This window comes from Dendrobates tinctorius, unplaced genomic scaffold (assembly GCF_039654945.1).
Source record: "Dendrobates tinctorius isolate UK_male_01 unplaced genomic scaffold, ASM3965494v1 ptg000120l, whole genome shotgun sequence".
In the NCBI taxonomy this organism is placed as follows: domain Eukaryota; kingdom Metazoa; phylum Chordata; class Amphibia; order Anura; family Dendrobatidae; genus Dendrobates; species Dendrobates tinctorius.
The window spans coordinates 22468894-22490969 of NW_027361788.1; the positions used below are offsets into that span (position 1 = coordinate 22468894).

Genomic DNA, 22076 nt, shown 5'->3' on the forward strand with positions numbered 1-22076 from the left:
CTTTACTCTGCCCTCAAAAGGGAAGATATAGTATGCCTGTGCAGGAGCCACGGCAGAAGTAAGGAGGAGGACGTCATCACTAGGAGATGTGACGCGCCGGACCCGACTGTGACACCCATCGGACCGGACCCCCGGGTGAGTATAATCTAACTCGTTTTTCTTATCTTTCAGGTTACATCAGTGGCTTATCTACAGCATTATAGAATGCTGTAGATAAGCCCCTGATGGCGGTGGCCGCATCTCATAGGGCAAAAATGAGGCGACAGATTCCCTTTAAGGATCCATCACCGATATGACCTTTCCATTTTCATCAATTATGTTTAATTCCTAATGTATTTAATTGACAGAAGCTAAATTAAATCAGCAGCACCAAGATGGTCCCACCAAGTAATGCCACATAACAGGATGGCTTTTAGATCACAAAGGACTGTGCACAACTTGTCTAGGATTATCTATGTCTCTGCCAGTAGAACATGTCGTCTGCTGGAATATGTTTCGTGCAACTGTCTCGCCCAGAGCAGGGTACTCAGGTCGCCGGGCAACGATAGATTCAGGAGGTCACGGGGGCTCCAGGGACAGTGAAATGGGGGTTGAAAAATAAAGTAAAAATAAAAGAAATTTGTAAAAGAGTTCGTGACGCCAGTTGAAGTGTTCGACTGTCGGATAGCCGGCACTGCAGATGATCCCTGGGGGGTAGGTGGTGATGGCAGTGCAGATGTTTAACCCCCTCCAAACAGGGCTGACCCCCATAGATTGTGATGGAAGTAGATGGCACGGAGTAATAAGGCAGGAGACAAGGAAAGTCACTTTATCATTTACTGTAGTTCAGATGCAGTTCAGAGGAGGTATTACAACTCTCACCAGGTTTACAGTCTGCTCTGCAAGATGGGAGTTATCCTTCTCTCTGCTGAGACTCTGTGTAAACTTCCTGCTATTCTAATCCCTTCAGGGACCAAGGCTTCCCGGAGTTTGGAACTTCCAGTACAGCCACTTACTCACTGTGTTTTCTTTCCTCCGGCAACTTGCAGCTTGGATCCTGTGTGAAGCACAAGTTTCTACTTGCATAATCCTTCACTGATCCTCGGTTGCTGTAGTCTTCCTGGGAGAAAACACTCTGCTGTTGGTTGTATAAACCCACACAGTCTCTCAGCTTACCACCCAGCTCCAAAAGCATGGATGGCCTAGGGGCTGACTACCTGATTAGCATTGCTCCTGGAGGGAGCACATATTATGGCTCCAGGAACGTTCTCCATTTTCTTTCCACTGTCTTCCTCACAGAACAATAACTCGACTCCTCCCCCTCCCAGTTAGGGTCCGTCTCCAAAGCTCTAAGCTTCAGGGAAGTAAGGGAGTAAGGTAAAATTGTGTGTGTGCAGTTGTCTCTAGCAGAGAAAGCATAACTCCCATTGCTTACAAAACACATACAAAACAGTGCATATTTAACCATTTTGTGGCTGCAAAGACACAGGGCGCCATACAACTCCATTCCTGTCTATGAGTGTTTAGTTGCTAGATTTGTATGTGGTTTATAAAGTTAGAACAAAAAAAAAACTCCCAGAGGCTCACACAGGGAGAGCATGTGACTGTATTTCCTGTTTATCCTGTGGCTGTGTATGAGACAAGCAGCCTGCTGTAGATGATGCACAGATCGAGACACACAAATGGTTTATTTTGGATCTATTTAGCATATCACGTATTGTTCCTGATTGTTCCTGAATAAAGAAGCTCTGTTGTCACACACTTGGAGAGTATCCTGAATAATCCTATTCCAACATAGTCTTACTCAAACCTTTGTGGTTGGTCATCCACACAATTTAGCAAAGCATATCCATCACCCTATTCTTCTTATACTTTTGGCTCAGCCATTTTGGAAACCAATCAAAGGGAGAGAGCATCAAGCTTGATACCCACAAGCCATAAGGTTGGTACAACTACTTATGTTGCTTCACAATTTTTCTTTCATGTCTAGGGCTTAGAGAGGATGTCTTCTTCAGATAATGATCCTCAAGGATCAGCTGTGGCTGGCAGAGAAACCAGGCAGGAAGGGATCTATTTTCTAGTTTACAAGAACAGAATCTTTACAAAGGAAAAACAAGGGAGGGGGCGCAGACATAGGGCTTCACCTGGTATAAATCAATGAAAATGAAAAAAGTACTCTAAAGTACTCACCCTTTATGGGTTGTGTTCAGACACAACCACTCACAACATTTTTTGCAGTTGTATAGCTGCTGCAGAGCTCGTGCATGTGGAAATGTCCACTAAGAATCATAAGTTGAGGATCAAAAAAAGCACTTCTGAGCAACTGCGCTGCTACAGTGACACGAATTCTTCAGAAATCCATATAAATCTTTCAAGTTCTTTATTAAATGTACTACAAAAACTACGTGTTTCGAGGAGACAAACCGCACCTCTTCTTCAGGCTACAGTACAGAGTTGTAATCGGTCTATACAAATGATAGCTTTATATGCTGTGTGGACATGGCCCCCTATCGTGAGAAAAGGGCGTCAACCCACACATGTTGCACATAAAGATATTAGAGAAGAAAAACAAAAACAGGCAAAATGACATATATATCAAAAAACATATATTCCAGATAATGATAGTATTGTGTATCCCATTCAGACAATCAATATGATAACATAGATTTCTATAATTAAATAAAAAATATAGGAAACATATAAAACACAAAAAAAAAAGAAAAAAAAAAGGAAACAAAAGAGGTAAAAGAACCAATTTCATCTTTGTAAGTTTAAGACAAATGTCTGACAATTTCACCACTGAGCCATCATAAGTGATCAGTTACCAGTGGCGAAAAGTAATAAAGAGTAATTACTCATATGATATAACTAGTGTAAATAAAGAGTGCAAAAAGTATCCTTTCACCAGTAATAGTGATAAATTTGAACATATAAAAATAAAATGAAACAATCGCTATATAAAGAATAAGTATGAAAAAAAAAACAAAAAAAAACACACCATGTGATAAATTGAGCATAGTAGATGTGTGGCCCGTTACCAAATTTACATCGCCCTCACAGAGGATTCAAGCTTCCATTCACAGTGGTAGAAATGTTCTTACTAATGCTTAGTCACTAAACAACAGCAGCTGCTTTCTTGCACGGTCAAACAAACACCATTGCATTATGGTCGGTATGAGTCGACCCTCTGTATACAAAGCTGAGGCGGAACAGGAAACCAGGATTAGATCTCGTAACGCCAGATAGCATAAGGTCTGCTTAATAGTAAGGAGCTGCCAAGAATCTAACAGATTAAATAAAATCAGTCTTCTGTATTTTGGGGCTTGGCTCATGATTTGAGAAAAACCACGCTGTGGGAAGTTTGTAATAAGCAAAACAGAGATAAGACAGAAACCATATGTGGAGGGGTCTCATGGAGAACTTCACCAAGTTGCCCAAAATTGAACCAGTCAACAAAATCAAGATCTAGTAGATCAGGTTTAAGAACAACATGATAACATTGACTACATACAGTACATGATATCGGTTTTAAAGTGGATTCTCACCATTTGACAGCAGAAGTTGCCCACTGGCATCTGGTCTCACATTTCTGATGGAGGGTTGGCCATATGCCCACAGTCAATATCCAGTGAAGTCTGTCAGACATGGATATAGGTATCTATATATGTATGTGCAGCTTTTTTTTGGTATCGTCCTTAGACTAAAATGGAGATTCATCATCCAGAGTGGCCAAAGCTCTATTGGGGCTTCAATATGAACATGCCCGACCCAGGGTTGCCCAGTTGGAGCACTCTTAATCTTATATGTTGGGTGCATCAACCCCTTCCTGACATGAGACGTACTATCCCGTCCATGGGACCCGGGCCCCTATGCCCATGGACGGGATAGTACGTCTACCGTGATCAGCGGCGCCCACGTGGTGAGCGCCGCTGATCGCGGCCGGGTGTCAGCTGATTATCACAGCTGACACCCGGCACGTTAACCCCTTGCACACCGCAATCAAACATGATCGCGGTGTACCGGAGGTTAAAGGGAAGCATCGGCAGGGAGGGGGCTCCCTCCGTGCTTCCCTGTGCCCCCACGGCAGCGCAATGTGCAGCGCTGCTGCCGGGGGCTCCTTTCCTGCAGGCCCCCGAATCCAAGATGGCGACGGGGGCCTTCGGGGGCCTGCAGGAAGCTGGCTTCCTCAGTGCCTGCAAAGCGCAGGCATGAGGAAGCCTTCTGCAGTGCCTGTGACAGATTGCTGATCTGTCACAGTGATCTGTGATGTGACAGATCACCGAACTGTCACAGGACAGTGATGTCCCACCTGGGACTATTTAATAAAGTAAAAAAAAAATAAAAAAAAGTGTTAAAATAAATTTAAAAAAATCGCCAAATAAATTAGAAAAAAAAAAAAATATTCCCCCAAATAAATCCATTTTTTAGAAATAAAAAAAAAACAATAAAAGTACACATATTAGGTATCGCCGCGTCCGTAACGACCCGCCCTATAAAACTGTCCCATTAGTTAACCCTTTTAGCGAACCCCTTAAAAAATAAAAATAAAAAACGAAGCAAAAAATAATTTATTATCATACCGCCAAACAAAAAGTGTAATAACGCGCGATCAAAAAGACGCATATAAATATCCATGGTACCGCTGAAAACGTCATCTTGTCCCGCAAAAAATGAGCCACCACACAGCATCATCCGCAAAAAAATAAAAAAGTTATAGCTCGCAGAATAAAGCGATGCAAAAATAATTATTTTTTATATAAAATAGTTTTCATTGCATAAAAGCGTCAAAACATAAAAAAAGACCTAAATGAGGTATTGCTGTAACCGTACTGACCCAAAGAATAAAGCCGCTTTATCAATTTTATCGCACGCGGAACGGTGTAAACGCACCCCCCCAAAAGAAATTCATGAAACGCTGGTTTTTGTTCATTCTGCGTCCCAAAAATCGGAATAAAAAGCGATCAAAAAATGTCACGTGCCCGAAAATGGTACCAATAAAAACGTCAACTCGTCCCGCAAAAAATAAGACCTCACATGACTCGGTGGGTCAAAATACGGAAAAATTAGAGCTCTCAATATGTGGTGATGCAAAAACTATTTTTACAATAAAAAGCGTCTTTTAGCGTGTGACAGCCGCCAAACATAAAAACCGCCATAAATAGTAAATCAAACCCCCAGTTATCACCCCCTTAGTTAGGGAAAAATAATAAAATAAAAAAAAATGTATTTATTTCCATTTTTCCATTAGGGTTAGGGTTAGGGCTAGGGTTAGGGTTAGGGCTAGGGTTAGGGTTAGGGCTAGGGTTAGGGTTAAGGCTGAGATTAGGGTTAGGGGTGTGTTGGGGTTCGGGTTGGAGTTAGAATTGGGGGTTTCCACTGTTTGGGCACATCAGGGGCTCTCCAAATGCAACATGGCGTCTGATCTCAATTCCAGCCAATTCTGAGTTGAAAAAGTCAAATGGTGCTCCTTCCCTTCCAACCTCTGCCATGCGCCCAAACAGTGTTTTACCCCCACATGTAGGGTATCAGCTTACTTAGGTCAAATTGCAAAGCAATTTTTGGGGTCCAATTTCTCCTGTTACCCTTAGGAAAATAAAAAATTGGGGGCAAAAATATCATTTTTGTGGAAAAAAAATGATTTTTTTATTTTCACGCCCGAGCGTTATAAACTTCTGTGAAGCACTTGGGGGTTCAAAGTGCTCACCACACATCTAGATAAGTTCCGTGGGGGGCCTAGTGTCGAAAACGGGGTCACTTGTGGGGAGTTTCAATAGTTTAGGTACATCAGGGGCTCTCCAAACGCACATGACACCCGCAGACCATTCCATCAAAGTCTGCATTCCAAAATGTCACTGCTTCCCTTCCGAGCCCCGACATGTGTCCATACAGTAGTTTTCTCCCACATATGGGGTGTCAGCGTACTCATGACAAATTGGACAACAACTTTTGGGGTCCAATTTCTCCTGTTACCCTTGGGAAAATAAAAAAAATTGGGGACTAATTGATCATGTTTGTGGAAAAAATACGATTTTTTTATTTTCATGCCCAGGCATTATAAACTTCTGTGAAGCCCTTGGGGGTTCAAAGTGCTCACCACACATCTAGATAAGTTCCTTAGGGGGTCTCGTTTCCAAAATGGGGTCATTTGTGGGGGTTTCCACTGTTTAGGTACATTAGGGGCTCTCCAAAGGCAACATGACACCCGCAGACCATTCCATCAAAGTCTGCATTCCAAAACGTCACTACTTCCCTGCCGAGCCCTGACGTGTGTCCATACAGTAGTTTTCTCCCACATATGGGGTGTCAGCGTACTCATGACAAATTGGACAACAACTTTTGGGGTCCAATTTCTCCTGTTACCCTTGGGAAAATAAAAAAAATTGGGGACTAATTGATTATGTTTGTGGAAAAAATACGATTTTTTTATTTTCATGCCCGGGCATTATAAACTTCTGTGAAGCCTTTGGGGGGTTCAAAGTGCTCACCTCACATCTAGATAAGTTCCTTAGGGGGTCTAGTTTACAAAATGGTGTCATTTGTGGGGGGTTTCCACTGTTTTGGTACATCAGGGGTTTTCCAAACGCGACATGGTGTCCGATCTCAATTCCAGCCAAAAACGTCAAATGGCGCTGCTTCCCTTCCGAGCTCTGCCATGCGCCCAAATAGTGGTTTACCCCCACATGTGGGGTATCAGCGTACTCAGGACAAATTGCACAATAACTTTTAGGGTCCTGTTACCCTTGGAAAAATAAGAATTGAGGGTGAAAAGATCATTTTCGTGGAAAAAATATGATTTTTTAATTGTACAGCTTTATGTTATAAACTTCTGTGAAGCCCTTGGGGGTTCAAAGTTCTCACCACACATCTAGATAAGTTCCTTAGGGGGTCTAGTTTCCAAAATGGTGTCATTTGTGGGGGATTTCCACTGTTTTGGTACATCAGGGGTTTTCCAATCGCGACATGGTGTCCGATCTCAATTCCAGCCAAAAACGTCAAATGGCGCTGCTTCCCTTCCGAGCTCTGCCATGCGCCTAAATAGTGGTTTACCCCCACATGTGGGGTATCAGCGTACTCAGGACAAATTGCACAATAACTTTTAGGGTCCTGTTACCCTTGGGAAAATAAAAATTGGGGTGAAAAGATAATTTTTGTGGAAAAAATATGATTTTTTAATTGTACCGCTGTACGTTATAAACTTCTGTAAAGCCCTTGTGGGTTCAAAGTTCTCACCACATATCTAGATAAGTTCCTTGGGGGTCTAGTTTCCAAAATGGGGTCACTTGTAGGGGGTTTCCACTGTTTAGGTACATCAGGGACTCTCCAAACGTGACATGGCGTCCGATCTGAATTCCAGCCAATTTTGCATTGAAAAAGTCAAACGGCGCTCCTTCCATTCTGAGCTCTGCCATGCGCCGAAACAGTCGTTCCCCCCACATATCAGGTATCAGCGTACTCAGGACAAATTGCCCAATAACTTTTGCAGTCCAATTTATCCTGTTACCCTTGGTAAAATAAAAAAAATTGAACCTGAAGTATTTTTTTTGTGAAAAAAAGTTAGATGTTCTTTTTTTTTAAATATTCAAAAAAATTCCTGTGACGCACCTAAAGGGTTAATAAACTTCTTGAATGTGGTTTTGAGCACCTTAAGGGGTGCAGTTTTTAGAATGGTGTCACTTTTGGGCATTTTCTATCATATAGACCCCTCAAAGTGACCTCAAATGTGATGTGGTCCTAAAAATAAAATGGTGTTGTAAAAATGAGAAATCGCTGGTCAACTTTTAACCCTTATAACTTCCTAACAAAAAAAAATTTTGGTTCCAAAATTGTGCTGATGTAAAGTAAACATGTGGGAAATGTTAGTTATCAAGTTTTTTGTGTGCTGTATCTCTGTGATTTAAGGGCATAAAAATTCAAAGTTGGAAAATTGCGAAATTTTCAAAATTTTTGCCAAATTTCCGTTTTTCTCACAAATAAACGCAAGTTATTTGAATGAAATTTTACCACTAACATGAAGTACAATATGTCACGAGAAAACAATGTCAGAATCACCGGGATCCATGGAAGCGTTCCAGAGTTATGACCTCATAAAGGTACAGTGGTCAGAATTGTAAAAATTGGCCCGGTCATGAACGTGCAAACCACCCTTGGGGGTGAAGGGGTTAAACAAGTAATAATTCTCATAGTTGATAACTCATCTACTGGTTCATCAGATGTGTACCTTACCATTGAGTTATATTCTGCCAGATGTTTGTTGTGCCTCAAGTCAGTCTTCTTCAGGTTTACAGCTATGTCAGCAAACACAGTTTACTAAGTGGTAAGGGTCAATGTCCCACTGTCCAGGTTTATGGTGTCTCTGTGAAAATTATTTTGTGGAGGCCCTAAAACTTGTTAAAAAAGGAAGAGAAGAAATAATAGTTTTGGAAAAACAAGTTACTTGTGAAGGATCAAAAGTTACAAATATCAGGTTAATCAAACAATAGTCAAAAACTATCATAACGCGAGCAAGGAACAGGATCATGGAGTATCCAAAAAATTCCACCTGTTTCTAAAAAATTAACTTAGAAAGCCCAGATATGAGTGCACAGTTTCATGTCTAGAAGCAATGGGATGAAACTGAATGGGAGGAGACAGATTAGATATTAGAAATAACTTTTTGACAGTTGGCGTGATCAATGAGTGGAACAAGCTGCCACGAGAAGTGGTGAGTTCTCCTTCAATGGAAGTCTTCAAACAGAGGCTGGACAGACATCTGACTGGGATGATTTAGCGAATCCTGCTTTGAGCAGGGGGTTGGACCAGATGGCCCAGGAGGTCCCTTCCAACTCTACGATTCTATGATTCTATGTACTAAAGCCAAGCATCAAAAACTTAAAAGTTACGTCATGTTAAGGGTAGTGCATGAGATACCTAGATAGGAAAGGCCCTTGGACATTTGCCTCTATATTCCATACTGGTCGTGACTATCAACTGATACTTGACTGGGAAATTCATGCACAAAGTGGCCAATGGTAGAATCTGTAATAAAGTAATTATCATCTTTACCTTTTCTTTTAAAACAGAATTTGCTCCATTTCCTAGTGCTTTAGTATTTTTTTTCTAGACTAAGAAAGAGGGAGCACATTTAGAACTTGGCAATGAGTGGATGACTGTGTTTACCTGTGTATCTATGGTCAATCGTGACTGATTATTATGAAACTAAACAAGTTTTCCTAAATTATAGCCATTCTTAAATTACAGTACCATTCCCTGGATATTTTGTGCCTGTAATTGTGATGGTCATAGGCTATAATTTTGCAGCTATTTTTTACTGGACTTTCCATTACAGAATGGTCATTTAAGGCAAGGGTCACACCACAGACTAGAGACAAGCTGTCCTCTTACTTTTCAAAGAAGTTATACTGTAGTCATTCTTGAGATCTCCAATTAGCACATGGACATATGTACCACAGAGACAGACCATAGAGCTGCAATATTGCTCCTAACGAGCGTACGTCACAGTCTATATACGGACCACAATACCCAGTTTGAACGCAGGTCTTTCACCTCGACCATACAGACTCATAGACACATATGTAAAACAAAAGTTTCTTTTAATTATGGTTTGGGCATCAATGGTGACATTTACCCCATGTCCTCGGTCACCAAAACACACGGCATACACAAATAGTTACTTATATAGTTACCAAGGGAAAGAAACATTTTTGAGATCTAAAGACAACTTGACAGCAATGAATTGCAAAATTTTGCTTTTCCTGTTTGTTTTTTTGTGTGGCTTGGACAATTATAAAACTATAAAAATTATTGGAAGACTCAATATTTCTTCCTTCTGGAAGTTATGTAATTATGATGAAATAAGCCTTCTCTTTTGGAAACATCTAAAAAATTAAAAATGGTTTTGGATCATGGAGTGGACTACGCTTCCAACAGAGACACACATAACAGTGGAGGACGTCTTCATCAGAAGATGTTTACATCCAGTGGTGCAGATGGAGCAATCATGATTTGTACCCGATTGCCTATTCATCCCATTTCCATGACCCTTTCACCAAATTCCCATCCTCTCGTCTTCTATTAATGTTGTTACTTTGAAGGAGTATGTTCTTACTGAGGGTTTTTGGGACATTTTGGTGTGGAAACTGAGCAGAAACTCCCTACATCCTCTTCAAAAATTCTCAGTGTGCATATACCCAAAAGGGTAGTCCTGGCACCCAATAATATCAGGGATTGGACCAACCAAGGTTGGGTCCCACCTCTCACAAGGCCTGCCTTTATAAGGGATTAATTCAGAGCAACCAAACAGTCCAACATTAAATAAGTTTATCAATGATTGTCTGCTATCTTTTTAGGTAATCACTGGAATAATGAAGAGCTTACTTCTCCTGTGTTCCTGGGCGATCCTCTGCCATGCACTACCATTTGAACAAAGAGGATTCTGGGACTTTTCAATGGATGATGGATTAACAATGATGAAGGACGAGGCAAATGAGGATGGGTCAGGTTTTACTCTATCTCCTCGATTTGTTGGTCCTACCGATATACCCCATGGCATGCCCCCCATTGACTTGTGTCCATTTGGATGCCAGTGTCACCTTCGTGTTGTGCAGTGTTCTGACCTCGGTGAGTCTACGTCTTAAAACCTTAAAATGTTCATGTATAGGAAACTTGTAAATACTTATCCTCATTTAACGTAAGCTAAATCCACATGGGTGGGAATTCCTGCAGATTTTATCAGCAGTTTTAGTTCTCATACTCACATGCGAGATACTCGTACGAGTCTTGCACATCAATACCCGGCACTGCCGCCAGCACTCGGATTGGAGTGTTCAGATGCATAGAAATACATGCAGCTGAACGCTCTGATCCGAGTGCGGGTGGCAGTGCCGGGTATTGACGTGCGAGACTCATCCTCAATGGAAAATCCACTACATATCCATCCCTATCAATGCTGATAGATATGATGAAGAAATTTATTCACATAACCTGTCTTCTCGGTATACAGGTTTAGATCATCTACTGAAGCTCTTGCTTGAAAAGATCCAATTTTTACAGCAGGAAGAAACCTATGGTCACACAGAGTTTTTTGATATGTGGATTTTTCTGGTTGAAAAAATATATGTCCCTAAACCACATAAAATATTAAGATTATTTGGGTATTGTTTTTTGGTGGCATTTCTGTTTGAGAAAAGAGCCAAATTAGACTACTGAATCAGAAAAAAAATCTCATACACAAAGCAACATTAAAAAAAGCGCAAAAAAGTCTCAAAATTTAAATAGATGGTTTTCTTTTTAAAATTTTCAGCTAGAAAAATCCATACCAACAGACTGTGTGAACAAAAACGTATATTCACAATTACTTGACATGGATTTTGGAGCGGATCTATTTCAAGATAATAAAAGAAACACTTCTAAAACTCTTTGAATAACTATTAAGCTAAGTTCCCCCATGATGGATTTTTGGTGAGTTTTTTACGCTACATATTTTTGAAAAAACCTAAAGTAAAAGTAACCTATTTTACTTAAAGAGGTGGTCCATTGATTTAAACATTTTAAATAAGTATTTTTTAAATACCTTCTGCTGCCATATCCATATGCACAAGTGAACGGCGCTACTGACGCTCACTCAGTCCGCATCATGTGACCCCGACTGCAGCAAAAGCAGACATCCACTGATGTCACGTCAATTTCCTGATTTTCTGGATTTTCTTCCTTTGCTTTAGGTTTTTTTCTCCAAGTGGAAAAAGAAAACACATATAATTTTTTGGGGATATTTACAGTATGTTATAGAAAAGGTCTTCAAATTTGACAACTTAGTCAATCATAATAATAATAATAATAAAAATGCTCAATACACAAGACCAGTATTAAAGAAAGCTCCCAAAAATGTGTCTTTTAAAGCATTTTTTGCGTGGATTTTTCAGCTAGAAAACTCTGTCTCAACATACTCTTCGGGGCCTAGGTCTACAGTACACCAGATGGATATTTGATGGAATAAAATCAGTGTACTAAATCACTAACCCTTCAGTTTTTGTCTTCATTTTCCTTGAATCCATTTTCAAGGGACAAGAAAATTTTAATGCCTTTCATCAAATTTGATACAAGAAATTGGGCTGTGACAATTGTGTGTTCCGTGAATGTGACTTGTTCCCTGAGGGTTCATACTCATTTGCGAGGAAAATGTACAAGTGCTAAAAATTGTATTGCACTATGCTTAGTGTTATTCTCTGAATCTCTGCTCATCTGCAATTTTTTCTCAGGTCGGACTGACAAAAAAAAATTGCAGCATGCTGCGATTGTCCTCGTATATTGGACAAGACTCGATAATGCAAGTCAAAGGGTGCGAAAAAAAGAAAACGCACAGCACACAGATCATGTGTGTGCTGTCCGATTTTTACACACCCATCTCCTAGAATACCGCCACGTACAGTAAAATCACAGCGTGACAAGTCAGACTAGAATAGATAGAAATAAAGATGTCAGTGACTTATATAATTAGTACAGTGAGTGTCTGGCTTATTGTACATGTATTTAATTAATAAATCATTAAATTACAGAAAAAAATGGCGTATGATCCCCCAAAATTTTGTCCACCAGCATAGGGAAAGTGGACAGCTGGGGCAGATGTTTATAGCCTCCAAAGGGGATAATAAAACTGGAACTTTCCAGGCTATTAACTCCTTAACGACCAGGGGTATTTTTGGTTTTGCATTTTCATTTTTCCCTCCCCTTCTTCCCAGAGCCATAACTTTTTTATTTTTCCATCAATATGGCCATGTGAGGGCTTGTTTTTTGCGAGACGAGTTGTACTTTTGAACAACACCATTGGTTTTACCATGATGTGTACTACAAAACAGGAAAAAAATTCCAAGTGCGGTGAAAACGCAAAAAAGTGCAATCCTACACTAGTTTTTTGCTTGGCTTTATTGATAGGTTCACTAAATGCTAAAACTGACTTGCCATTATGATTCTCCAGGTCATTACGACTTCATAGACACCAAACATATCTACGTTCTCTTTTATCTAAGTGGTGAAAAAAATTCCTAAGTTTGTTAAAAAAAAAATTGCGCCATCTTCCGAGACACGCAGCGTCTCCATTTTTCGCGATCTTGGGTTGTGTGAAGGCTTATTTTTTGTAAGCTGATCTGAAGTTTTTATTAATACCATTGTGGTGCAGATATTTTCTTTTGATCGCCTGTTATTGCATTTTAATGCAATGTCATAGGGACCAAACAAACGTAATTCTGGCGTTTTGATTTTTTTTCTCGCTAGGCAGTTTAGCCGTCGGGTTAATCTTTTTTTTATTGATAGATCAGGCGATTCTGAATGCAGCAATACCAAATATGTGTATGTGTGATTTTTTTTTAATTGTTTTATTTTGAATGGAGCGAAATGGGGGTGATTTAAACTTTTAGTTTTTTTTTATTTTTTTCATATTTTTTTAAAAACTTTTGGCATGCTTCAATAGCCACCATGGGAGGCTAGAAGCTCAATCGGCTCTGCTACATATAGGCAATGCTCAGATCACCTATATGTAGCAGAAATACAGCATTGCTATGAGTGCCAACCACTGGGTGGCACTCATAGCAATCAGGCATCAACAACCATAGAGGTCTCCAGGAGACCTCTGGTATTTATGCCAACGCATTGCTAACCCCCGATCACGTGGATCGTGATTCCACCTGTGCATATTGCAGGCACATGTCAGCTGTTCAAAACAGCTGACATGTCCCGGGTTTGATGCGGGCTCACCGCCGGAGCCCTCATCAAAGCGGGGGAGATGTCCAATGCAAGTCAAGGGGTTAATATCAGCTCACAACTGTATACTCAGCCTTTACTGGTTCTTGAAATGGAGAACACCCTCCAAAAAAGTCATAGGAGCTCCCCTTTAATTAATAACCAGCATAGTCTAGGCAGACAGCTGTGGGTTGATATTAATAGCCTAGAAAGGGGTCATGGATTTCGATCCCCTCTCAAACTAAAAACAGCTTTCAGCTGCCCCAGAAATGGCGAAACCATAAGGCATAAGGCAAGTTGGGTAATAGTATTGGTGTTGATATCAGCTTTGTATTGGCAGCTGATATCAAGCCGAGGGGTTAACAATGGAGAGGCATCTATAAGACACCCCCATTACTAACTCCATAGTCATATTGTAAATTAAAAAACACGCAGAATAAAGCCCTTTAATTGAAATAAAGACACTGACACCTTTTTTAAATAAAAATAAGAAGGCAAAGTTATACTCACCAAGCTGACATAAACCCCATTACTATTACCCTATCTTATGGATGCGCCATTTCTGGGGCAGCTGAGAGCTGATGTTTTTAGTCTGGGAGGGTGCCCCTTCCTAACCTATTAATATCGGCCCAGCCTTTGCTGGTTATTATTACCCCCTTTCTAGGCTATAAAAATCAGCCCTCAGCTGTCCGCTTTCCCTCTGCTAGTTAACAAAATTTTGATGGACCCCACCCCATTTTTTTCAGTAATTTATTGATTAAATACATGTACAGTAAGCTGCACATGCACTGTACTAATTATATGTGTCCCTCACATATTTGTAGCTATGACATAGAAAATTCTTCTTTGTAAAAGTTCATGTTAAAATCACATTGCATATGGGTTGTATACGCATATCAAATGGATGTCATTTGGATGCTAGGTGATAAAAATCGCATTGTAATCACATGACACTTGTTTAACTTTTCAGAAACAACATCAAACCGATTTTATTCATTCTGAGCGGTATGAGCCCCAAAAACAAACAGTGGGAAACACCTTCATGTTTTTACTTCAGTGTTTTTAATATTTACTACCCGTTTATGTATAACATCCACATTCAAAAAGTAAGGCAAGCCTATAATAAGCAACATAGGTAATATTTATTTATTATGGAATTACCCTTTAAATGGCCAAGGTTTTTCAATATCGGCTTCTTTGGCTAGTTTCACACTAGCGTTTTTTGCGCTGCGTTTTTGCGCAGTGCAAACGCATACAAAAAACGCATCATGCGTTTTGTATGCGTTTGCTGCTTTTTTGCACATGTGTTTTAACCATTTTTTAGCCATTTTTACTCTTAAAACGCATGCGTTTTTAAAAGCAGACGTGCGCATGTCCATGCGCACATCTGCGTTCCCATAGACTGTAAAGTGTTTTTTTGCACATTCCGTGTGCATTCCGTGTGCATGTGTTTTTTTGAGACAGGTTGGACGGAACAAAAATGCAACAGGTAGCGTCCGGCGCGCCTGGGTGCACACTACAAAAAAACGCATGCGCACGTAAAACGCATACGAACGCGTGCAAACGCTAGACCATGCACGCCCATGTTAAAGATAGGGGAAAAGGACGCATGCACATGTATGCGCAAAAACGCAGCGCAAAAAAACGCTAGTGTGAAATCAGCCTTTGTCCTGCAAAACTAAGAGTAAATAATATGTATGTCGACACAGTTTTACAATTTTGAACAGCTTCCTGCCAGGCCTTAAGGGACAGACGAAAAATCTTTCAGCAGATTCCTTCCATCACTTAAAGTTTTCAGATAGCGCTGGGGGTCTGGAGGAAACAGTCAGTGATTTATAGCACCGGAATGTCTATGATAGTTACAAGCTGAGAGATTGGAATTTGAAAATGCTTTGACTGGAAAAGCTGAAAAAGAGATTACCCTTTTTTTCCCTCTCTTGTAGCCCATTTGGCAATAAGCATGGATAGAATTAAAGGGGGAGAAGTGAGAATTAAAAGTTGATTCTTATTGCCCATACACAGCATATCACCCACTGGAGAGGTGATAGGTGTCCGATTGTTGGCTCAGTGGTCCAACAGATCACAAAAATGGGGTCCCATGTTTCCAGTTTGAATTGACTGATGGTTGGCCATGTGGGGCTGCTCTTTTCAAAGTCTATGGGAGCACAGAGCTAGAACCCGTAAAATTGGATGATGTGGTGCAGCACATTTAGTTAGAAACATGGCACCCCGATTTTCTTGATTGGTGGAGTACCAGTGATTGTGTACTTATTACCTATTTTGTGGACCTCTGTTCTCCTTAAGCAGCGTTTTAGCAGAGGATAAGTATCAAATTTTGGGATTAGGCATTAGAGAACTGGAGTTTAAAGGTTTTGTCCCCTTTCAGAAAATCTTTATCCCCCAACTACAATGTGGCATGAAAAACATGATACTTACTCACCCTACCCTGGTCCACTGGTGAGTCTGAGCTGCTGCTCCCAATGTCCGGTGTTGGCTGGATGGCTGACATCATGTCGACAGTGAGGCAGCTAATCAGTAAGCTCAACACAGCTCTGCTCGGGTAGGCACGGAATTGCCGATCTCACTGATTGGCTGCGGACGTGACATCAGCACCACAGCCAATAATAGACTCCGGGAGCAGTGTCGGAGACTCACATGTGAACCTGGGGATGTTGTGTAAAGCATAGTTTTTTTGTTTTTTTTACCAAACTGTGCCCGGGGACCAAGAATTTTACCTACAGATGACGAGTAAAGCACAGTTTGATTTTTTTCTATCAAAATGCGCCTGAGGACCAACTCCTGTAAATTAACACCTCTGAGTGCAGTTCAAGATCATAGTGGAGCTCCTTTAAACAAATTTATATTTGTCTCCATGGTAACAGACTGCAAGAAAACCCTGTGTAGTCTGATCCTGCAGTTTCACTTATTTTAATCTGTCCCCTATTTCTTGTAACTTACTATATATTACAACGAGAGGACACATATGTGGGGACACGACTGAAGGATCAGACTAGACTCAGAGATACATAAGACTGCAAAGAAGCTGCGTACGCAAAACAGTCATATTTTTAATCAAGACTATTTTCAATAGTGCTTCATTATTCACCTTAGATGCATCCGTGGACATGCCTCTGTCCTTAAATGCTGGCGAATTTGCTTGCATTGGACAGATTGACTTCTCAAGACCTAATGATGTAATGGAGATTTATGCTTATCTCATTTCATTGACACAAGGAAATGTTCAGCTGTGAAGGGATCCCCTGGGAATGACATGTTGGCACTGACTGCGGAATGTCTATCTCCTCCTCAAAGTGTCTGTAGACTCAGTCTGAGATCAGGGGGCTTCCTCATGACCTGAAGTATCACAGGGGAATTGACAATGGATGGATCATCAAACATGTGCAGAGTTTTCCTTGAATTTGTTGTGACTGCCAAAATACATAGGAGTAGTGGAACTTTTTTTTTTGTAAAATAAGACAATTCCTTTTTTTATGCCATGGAAATGTCATAATACTTAATCTCCAGCTGCGAAATATTTATTTTTTATTTACTCTGCACATGCTCTATGATGCCCAGAGGAGGCGCCAGAAGCAACATCTTAATATCTTCATCAATTCAACATCCAGGTGTTAGCCCTATGAGTCCTGTACTCCTGGACTAGAGTCCCTAGTATCCAAGGTCATGAGTATTTAAAATGGCACATGGTAGGTGAACTGTCCTTTTATTAATTTTGATTTGGGGCCATGAAAACTTTGAGTTACATTTTTGCATTGGTGAATTATTGAAGTTTATGGGCCCCAAGGTGTAACCTCTAATAGATCTTCCAACTAGTACTGGTCTTTAATGGTGCTGGTCATTTCATATGGGCCAAAACTAGCAAAGGTTTTTAATGGGGTTGGTGGTTTCATATGGGCCATCTGGACCTTTTGGATTCCTCTAAGCTCCGGGGCACGGGTCTAACTTCAGCTCTTGCATTCACTATGGTAACACCCCTTTACCTTTGCCCTTTACCCTTGTACAACTAAGTCTTCCTATCCTGAAAGTTAAGGCCGATTCATGGCCCATTCTTCCCATTTACAGTAGAAGGTGACCCATATTGACATGTGTAGGTTCATGTTTGCAAGCATTCCTAAGCTTATGGATCAAGAAGATCATAGACAGGTTCAGTGGAAGTGGTTAAGTGAACTGAACCTTTCTACATGGAACCATTAGGGCCTACAAGTACTACTACCTCTTGGATACCTCTAATGATACATACTCCTCTGACCTTGTAGCTTAATATCATGGTCAAGGTAGAGGAGCTTTTTGTAATTTACCTTAAGCAAAACCTCTAGTTTCAACCCACAGTACGCCCTTTATGAGTGACCCCTTTTCTTCAAGTAACAGTCCCCTTATATTCAGTAGTTTAAGAAATAAAGTTTCTCCTGGTGGAGTCTTGTAGGCCATGCAATGCTCCTCTGAGAATTTAAATATGCAAATAACCTATTCAGAGAGGAAAAGGACAGGAACTTAAGTGTCACCTATTAGGTAGCAATCCTACAACTCAATATTGTTCCTTTAAAAGGGCCTTACCACATGACTTGGTATAAGAAGCCAAACCAGGAACTTCATTAGCAAATGCATGTTTCAGAATGTTTTCCCTTAATTGGAGCAGATCAGGAGACAATTGGTTTGGCCATGTGACACGCAACTGACAGGAGGTTTAATGGATGAAGTTTCTCACTTGAGTTCCAGTCCTCTTTTTCTCTGTAGAGGCTATTTTCATGCATATATTCGGTTTGAACTAACCTATTCTGGCTTCACTGTAGATGCTTGGTGATATGAAAGGATAGGAGAGATTGAAAAATGACCCAAACATATCTGATTTGTGAGACTTCTCTCCCACATGGAAATAAGCAAAAGTGGAGGATAGAAAAAATGTGTTTTAAATAAAGCAAGAATGTGTTGGGTCATGGAATGTTTCTCTCATCCGAAATAAAAGAGAAGTGGATGATGAAGAGAATTTATGTCCTAGAACAAAACGAAGGGGGACAGAGATCCTTCTCATTATCCCAAAAATGGTTATGGTAAACTTATTCATATCACTCTCACATCGCGATGACCCCAGAGGTGGACACAGACTGCAGAGAGAACATGTGTGATGAAGGTCAACCTCTAATGTCACAACTGGTTTGACGAGAATGAACCTCGATGTTGAGTCTTTGAGAATCTTATTCTTCACCCGTAAAAGGGTATTCCCATCTCAGCAATGTATGATATATTGACAAAATAAGCCATAAATGTCTGATAGTCTATACCTGCCTTGAGCCACCATAAACGCCTAGTTCTATAGGAGTTATGAAAATCTCCACGCAAAAGTTTCAGCTTCATTCACAGCTGTGTATGATGAAACCCCCTTTCTTAATATCCCAGATGTAGGACCTACAGCTGTGGATATGACATAAATGTTTGAAATGGGAATACCCCTACCCCTGTTAACACCCTCATGGAGGAATAGACTTCTCTATTTGCATCCCCAGGTGTTGGTCTTGGTCCACTCAAATAATCTCTGATTGGCAGTAGCGAGTGCTCTGTTAAGGATGCCAGGCAGTGACATGGTGGTGGTGCAGATGGGCCAAAAGCCAATGGTGGGAAAGCAGTCATAATCGTACAGAACGATCAGGGAAGGACCAAGACATTAACAGGAGATGGCGCAGAGGTCAATATCAAAGTGTCCAGAAAGAAGGTACCATGTATGACTTTGAAGGAGAAAGGTCAGAGAGTATCTGGATCTGGACAGTGTGGTACACAGAACCATTGCAATAACACTAACTTGAAACTCCGGTGAGGTCTGGCGGTGTATGATAATTTATGACTCCCCCATAGTGATCAAGACAATACCGGTATTCATTCTTGTGGAAAACAGAGAGATGACACGGATGGAGGCCAGGAGAGAGGCACTGGACCAGGACAGGTGCTACAACAGTTTGTGGATTTCTTGCTACCTTTCTGAAGCTGGTTGTCATAGCCTCCCTCATAAGTCCATGCTCCTCCTCACTATGCTCCGTTCCATTGGCCTTAAGGACACCGTTCTCTCCTGGTTCTCCTCCTATCTCTCTGACCGCTCCTTTACTGTATCTTTTGCTGACTCCTCCTCCTCTCATCTTCCCCTTGCTGTTGGGGTTCCTCAAGGATCAGTCCTAGGCCCCCTCTTCTCTTTGTACACTGCCCCTATTGGTCAAACAATCAGTAGATTTGGTTTCCAGTACCATCTCTATGCTGATGACACCCAATTATATGCTTCTTCTCCTGACATCACGGCTGCCTTTCTAGAAAACACCAGCGATTGTCTAAACGCTGTGTCTAACATCATGTCCTCACTACATCTGAAACTGAACCTGTCAAAGACTGAACTCCTTGTGTTTCCTCCCACTACTAATGTACCTATACCCAACATTACCATTTCCGTGTGTGGTTCCACTATTACTCCCCAGCAACATGCCCGCTGTCTTGGGGTCATGCTTGACTCCGAGCTTTCCTTTGTCCCCCACATCCGATCACTGGCTCGCTCTTGTTATCTGCACCTCAAAAACATTTCTAGAATTTGACCTTTTCTTACTTTTGACTCCGCAAAAACTCTTACTGTTGCTCTTATTCATTCTCATCTCGACTATTGTAACTCTCTTCTAATCGGTCTCCCTCTTACCAAACTCTCCCCCCTCCAATCTGTCTTGAATGCTGCTGCCAGGATCATATTCCTCGCCAATCGTTACACCGATGTCTCTACCTTGTGCCAGTCATTACACTGGCTACCCATCCACTCCAGAATCCAGTACAAACTTATTACCCTCACCCCCAAGCTCTTCATGGCTCAGTACCACCCTGCATCTCCTCCCTTGTTTCAGTATACCATCCTACCCACGCCCTCCGTTCTGCTGATGACCTGAGGCTAGCATCCACAATAATAAGAACCTCCCACTCCCATCTCCAAGACTATACACGTGCTGCGCCAATTCTTTGGAATGCACTTCCCAGGTCATTACGATTAGTCCCCAATCCCCACAATTTTAAGCGTGCCCTGAAAACTCATTTATTCAGACTGGCCTACTGCCTCAACACATTAACCTAATCTATCCCTGTGTGGCACAGCCAAAAGTTTTTACCATAACCAGGTTCCCCGCATCATGTTCCCACATGCTTTATGCATCTATTAGCCCTCTGTGTCTGTACTGTTACACACTTAACATTATGGCTGGTCCATACAATCAGGGCAACTGTTACCACCCACCTTTCATGTCTCCCCTTTTCCTCATAGATTGTAAGCTTGCGAGCAGGGCCCTCTTTCCTCTTGGTATCTGTTATGATCTATGTGATTATTGTTATGCTGTAATGTCTATTAGGTGAACATCATTAATGTAGCCCTGACATACTGTCTAGTAGATAAAAAGAGGTCATATAGTTGGGAAAGGTGATGGTTGGCACTCCTGGTTAATGGTGGTGCTCAATGGTAGAATAGACATGGTAATAATGCTTGAAAAACCACAACATTCCTTAGTTGCAGCGAAGAAAATATTACTGATGTCATGTTAACGGATACCACACTTTACAAGATGGCCAATATTTTGGTTCTCGCAGACCTTGGTTGTGGCCTGTTAGGAGCAGTGTGGTGGGCGCTCAGTAGAGAAGCCAACATACTCCGTGTAGTCGTGGACTGGCTTTGCCTACAGGGCCAAAGTGCAGATGCAAAGGTTGCATGTAAAACATGTGCGCCCCTAGTTAACGCTCTTGACTACTTACAATCACTAAATTTGGGGTGCTGTTTAAAACAAGAAATTAAGGCACTAGGGGGATGGTGTAAGTGATTGTGTAAGGAAGTGGCGGAGACCCTCAGCTGCTCCCTCTCTCTTTCCCTGTATGTGGTCATTAATGTGTATTGCCCTCTAATGTTTACTGTATGTATTGAGGTATGTGCTGTGTTTGCCTTGTCTTATTGTATCACCGCTGTCTATTGTAATGTATGTTAGGTTAGGGATATAAGAGGTTAAAAAAGGGGGCTGGTCCAGCAGCCTCAAAGAAGCATGAAGCTCCTGCTTCTGGGTGAGAGCTCAGGCAGCATCTGAGGCAAGAGGTCTGTCCCCGTCTGGGACATAAAGGACCCCCACCTGGGGCCTAGGTGTGTCCTCTCTTGGGACAGAAGGAGACCCTCATCTGGGGCAAAGGTGTGCCCTCATCTGGGACAGAGGAAGCCCCCATCTGGGGCACATGTGCGTCCCCGTTTGAGACAGAGGGAAAGTACCCCCGGCTGGGGACTACAAGCTGCCAGTGGACTATCGGGCAGTGAGTTTGCCCCATCAGAGACAGTGAGTTCCGGAGAGCCTACTGGGGGT

At 41.4% G+C, this 22076-nt stretch overlaps 1 protein-coding gene across 1 annotated transcript in view; it reads left to right on the forward strand.

Moving 5' to 3' along the window:
* BGN (biglycan) overlaps nt 1-22076 on the forward strand; it is a 118661-nt gene that overhangs the window by 54455 nt on the left and 42130 nt on the right. The window contains exon 2 of the mRNA XM_073590904.1: nt 10326-10596. Within this exon, the coding sequence (XP_073447005.1) occupies nt 10341-10596 (256 nt within the window). The 5' untranslated portion in view covers nt 10326-10340. The remainder of the gene's footprint in view (nt 1-10325; nt 10597-22076) is intronic.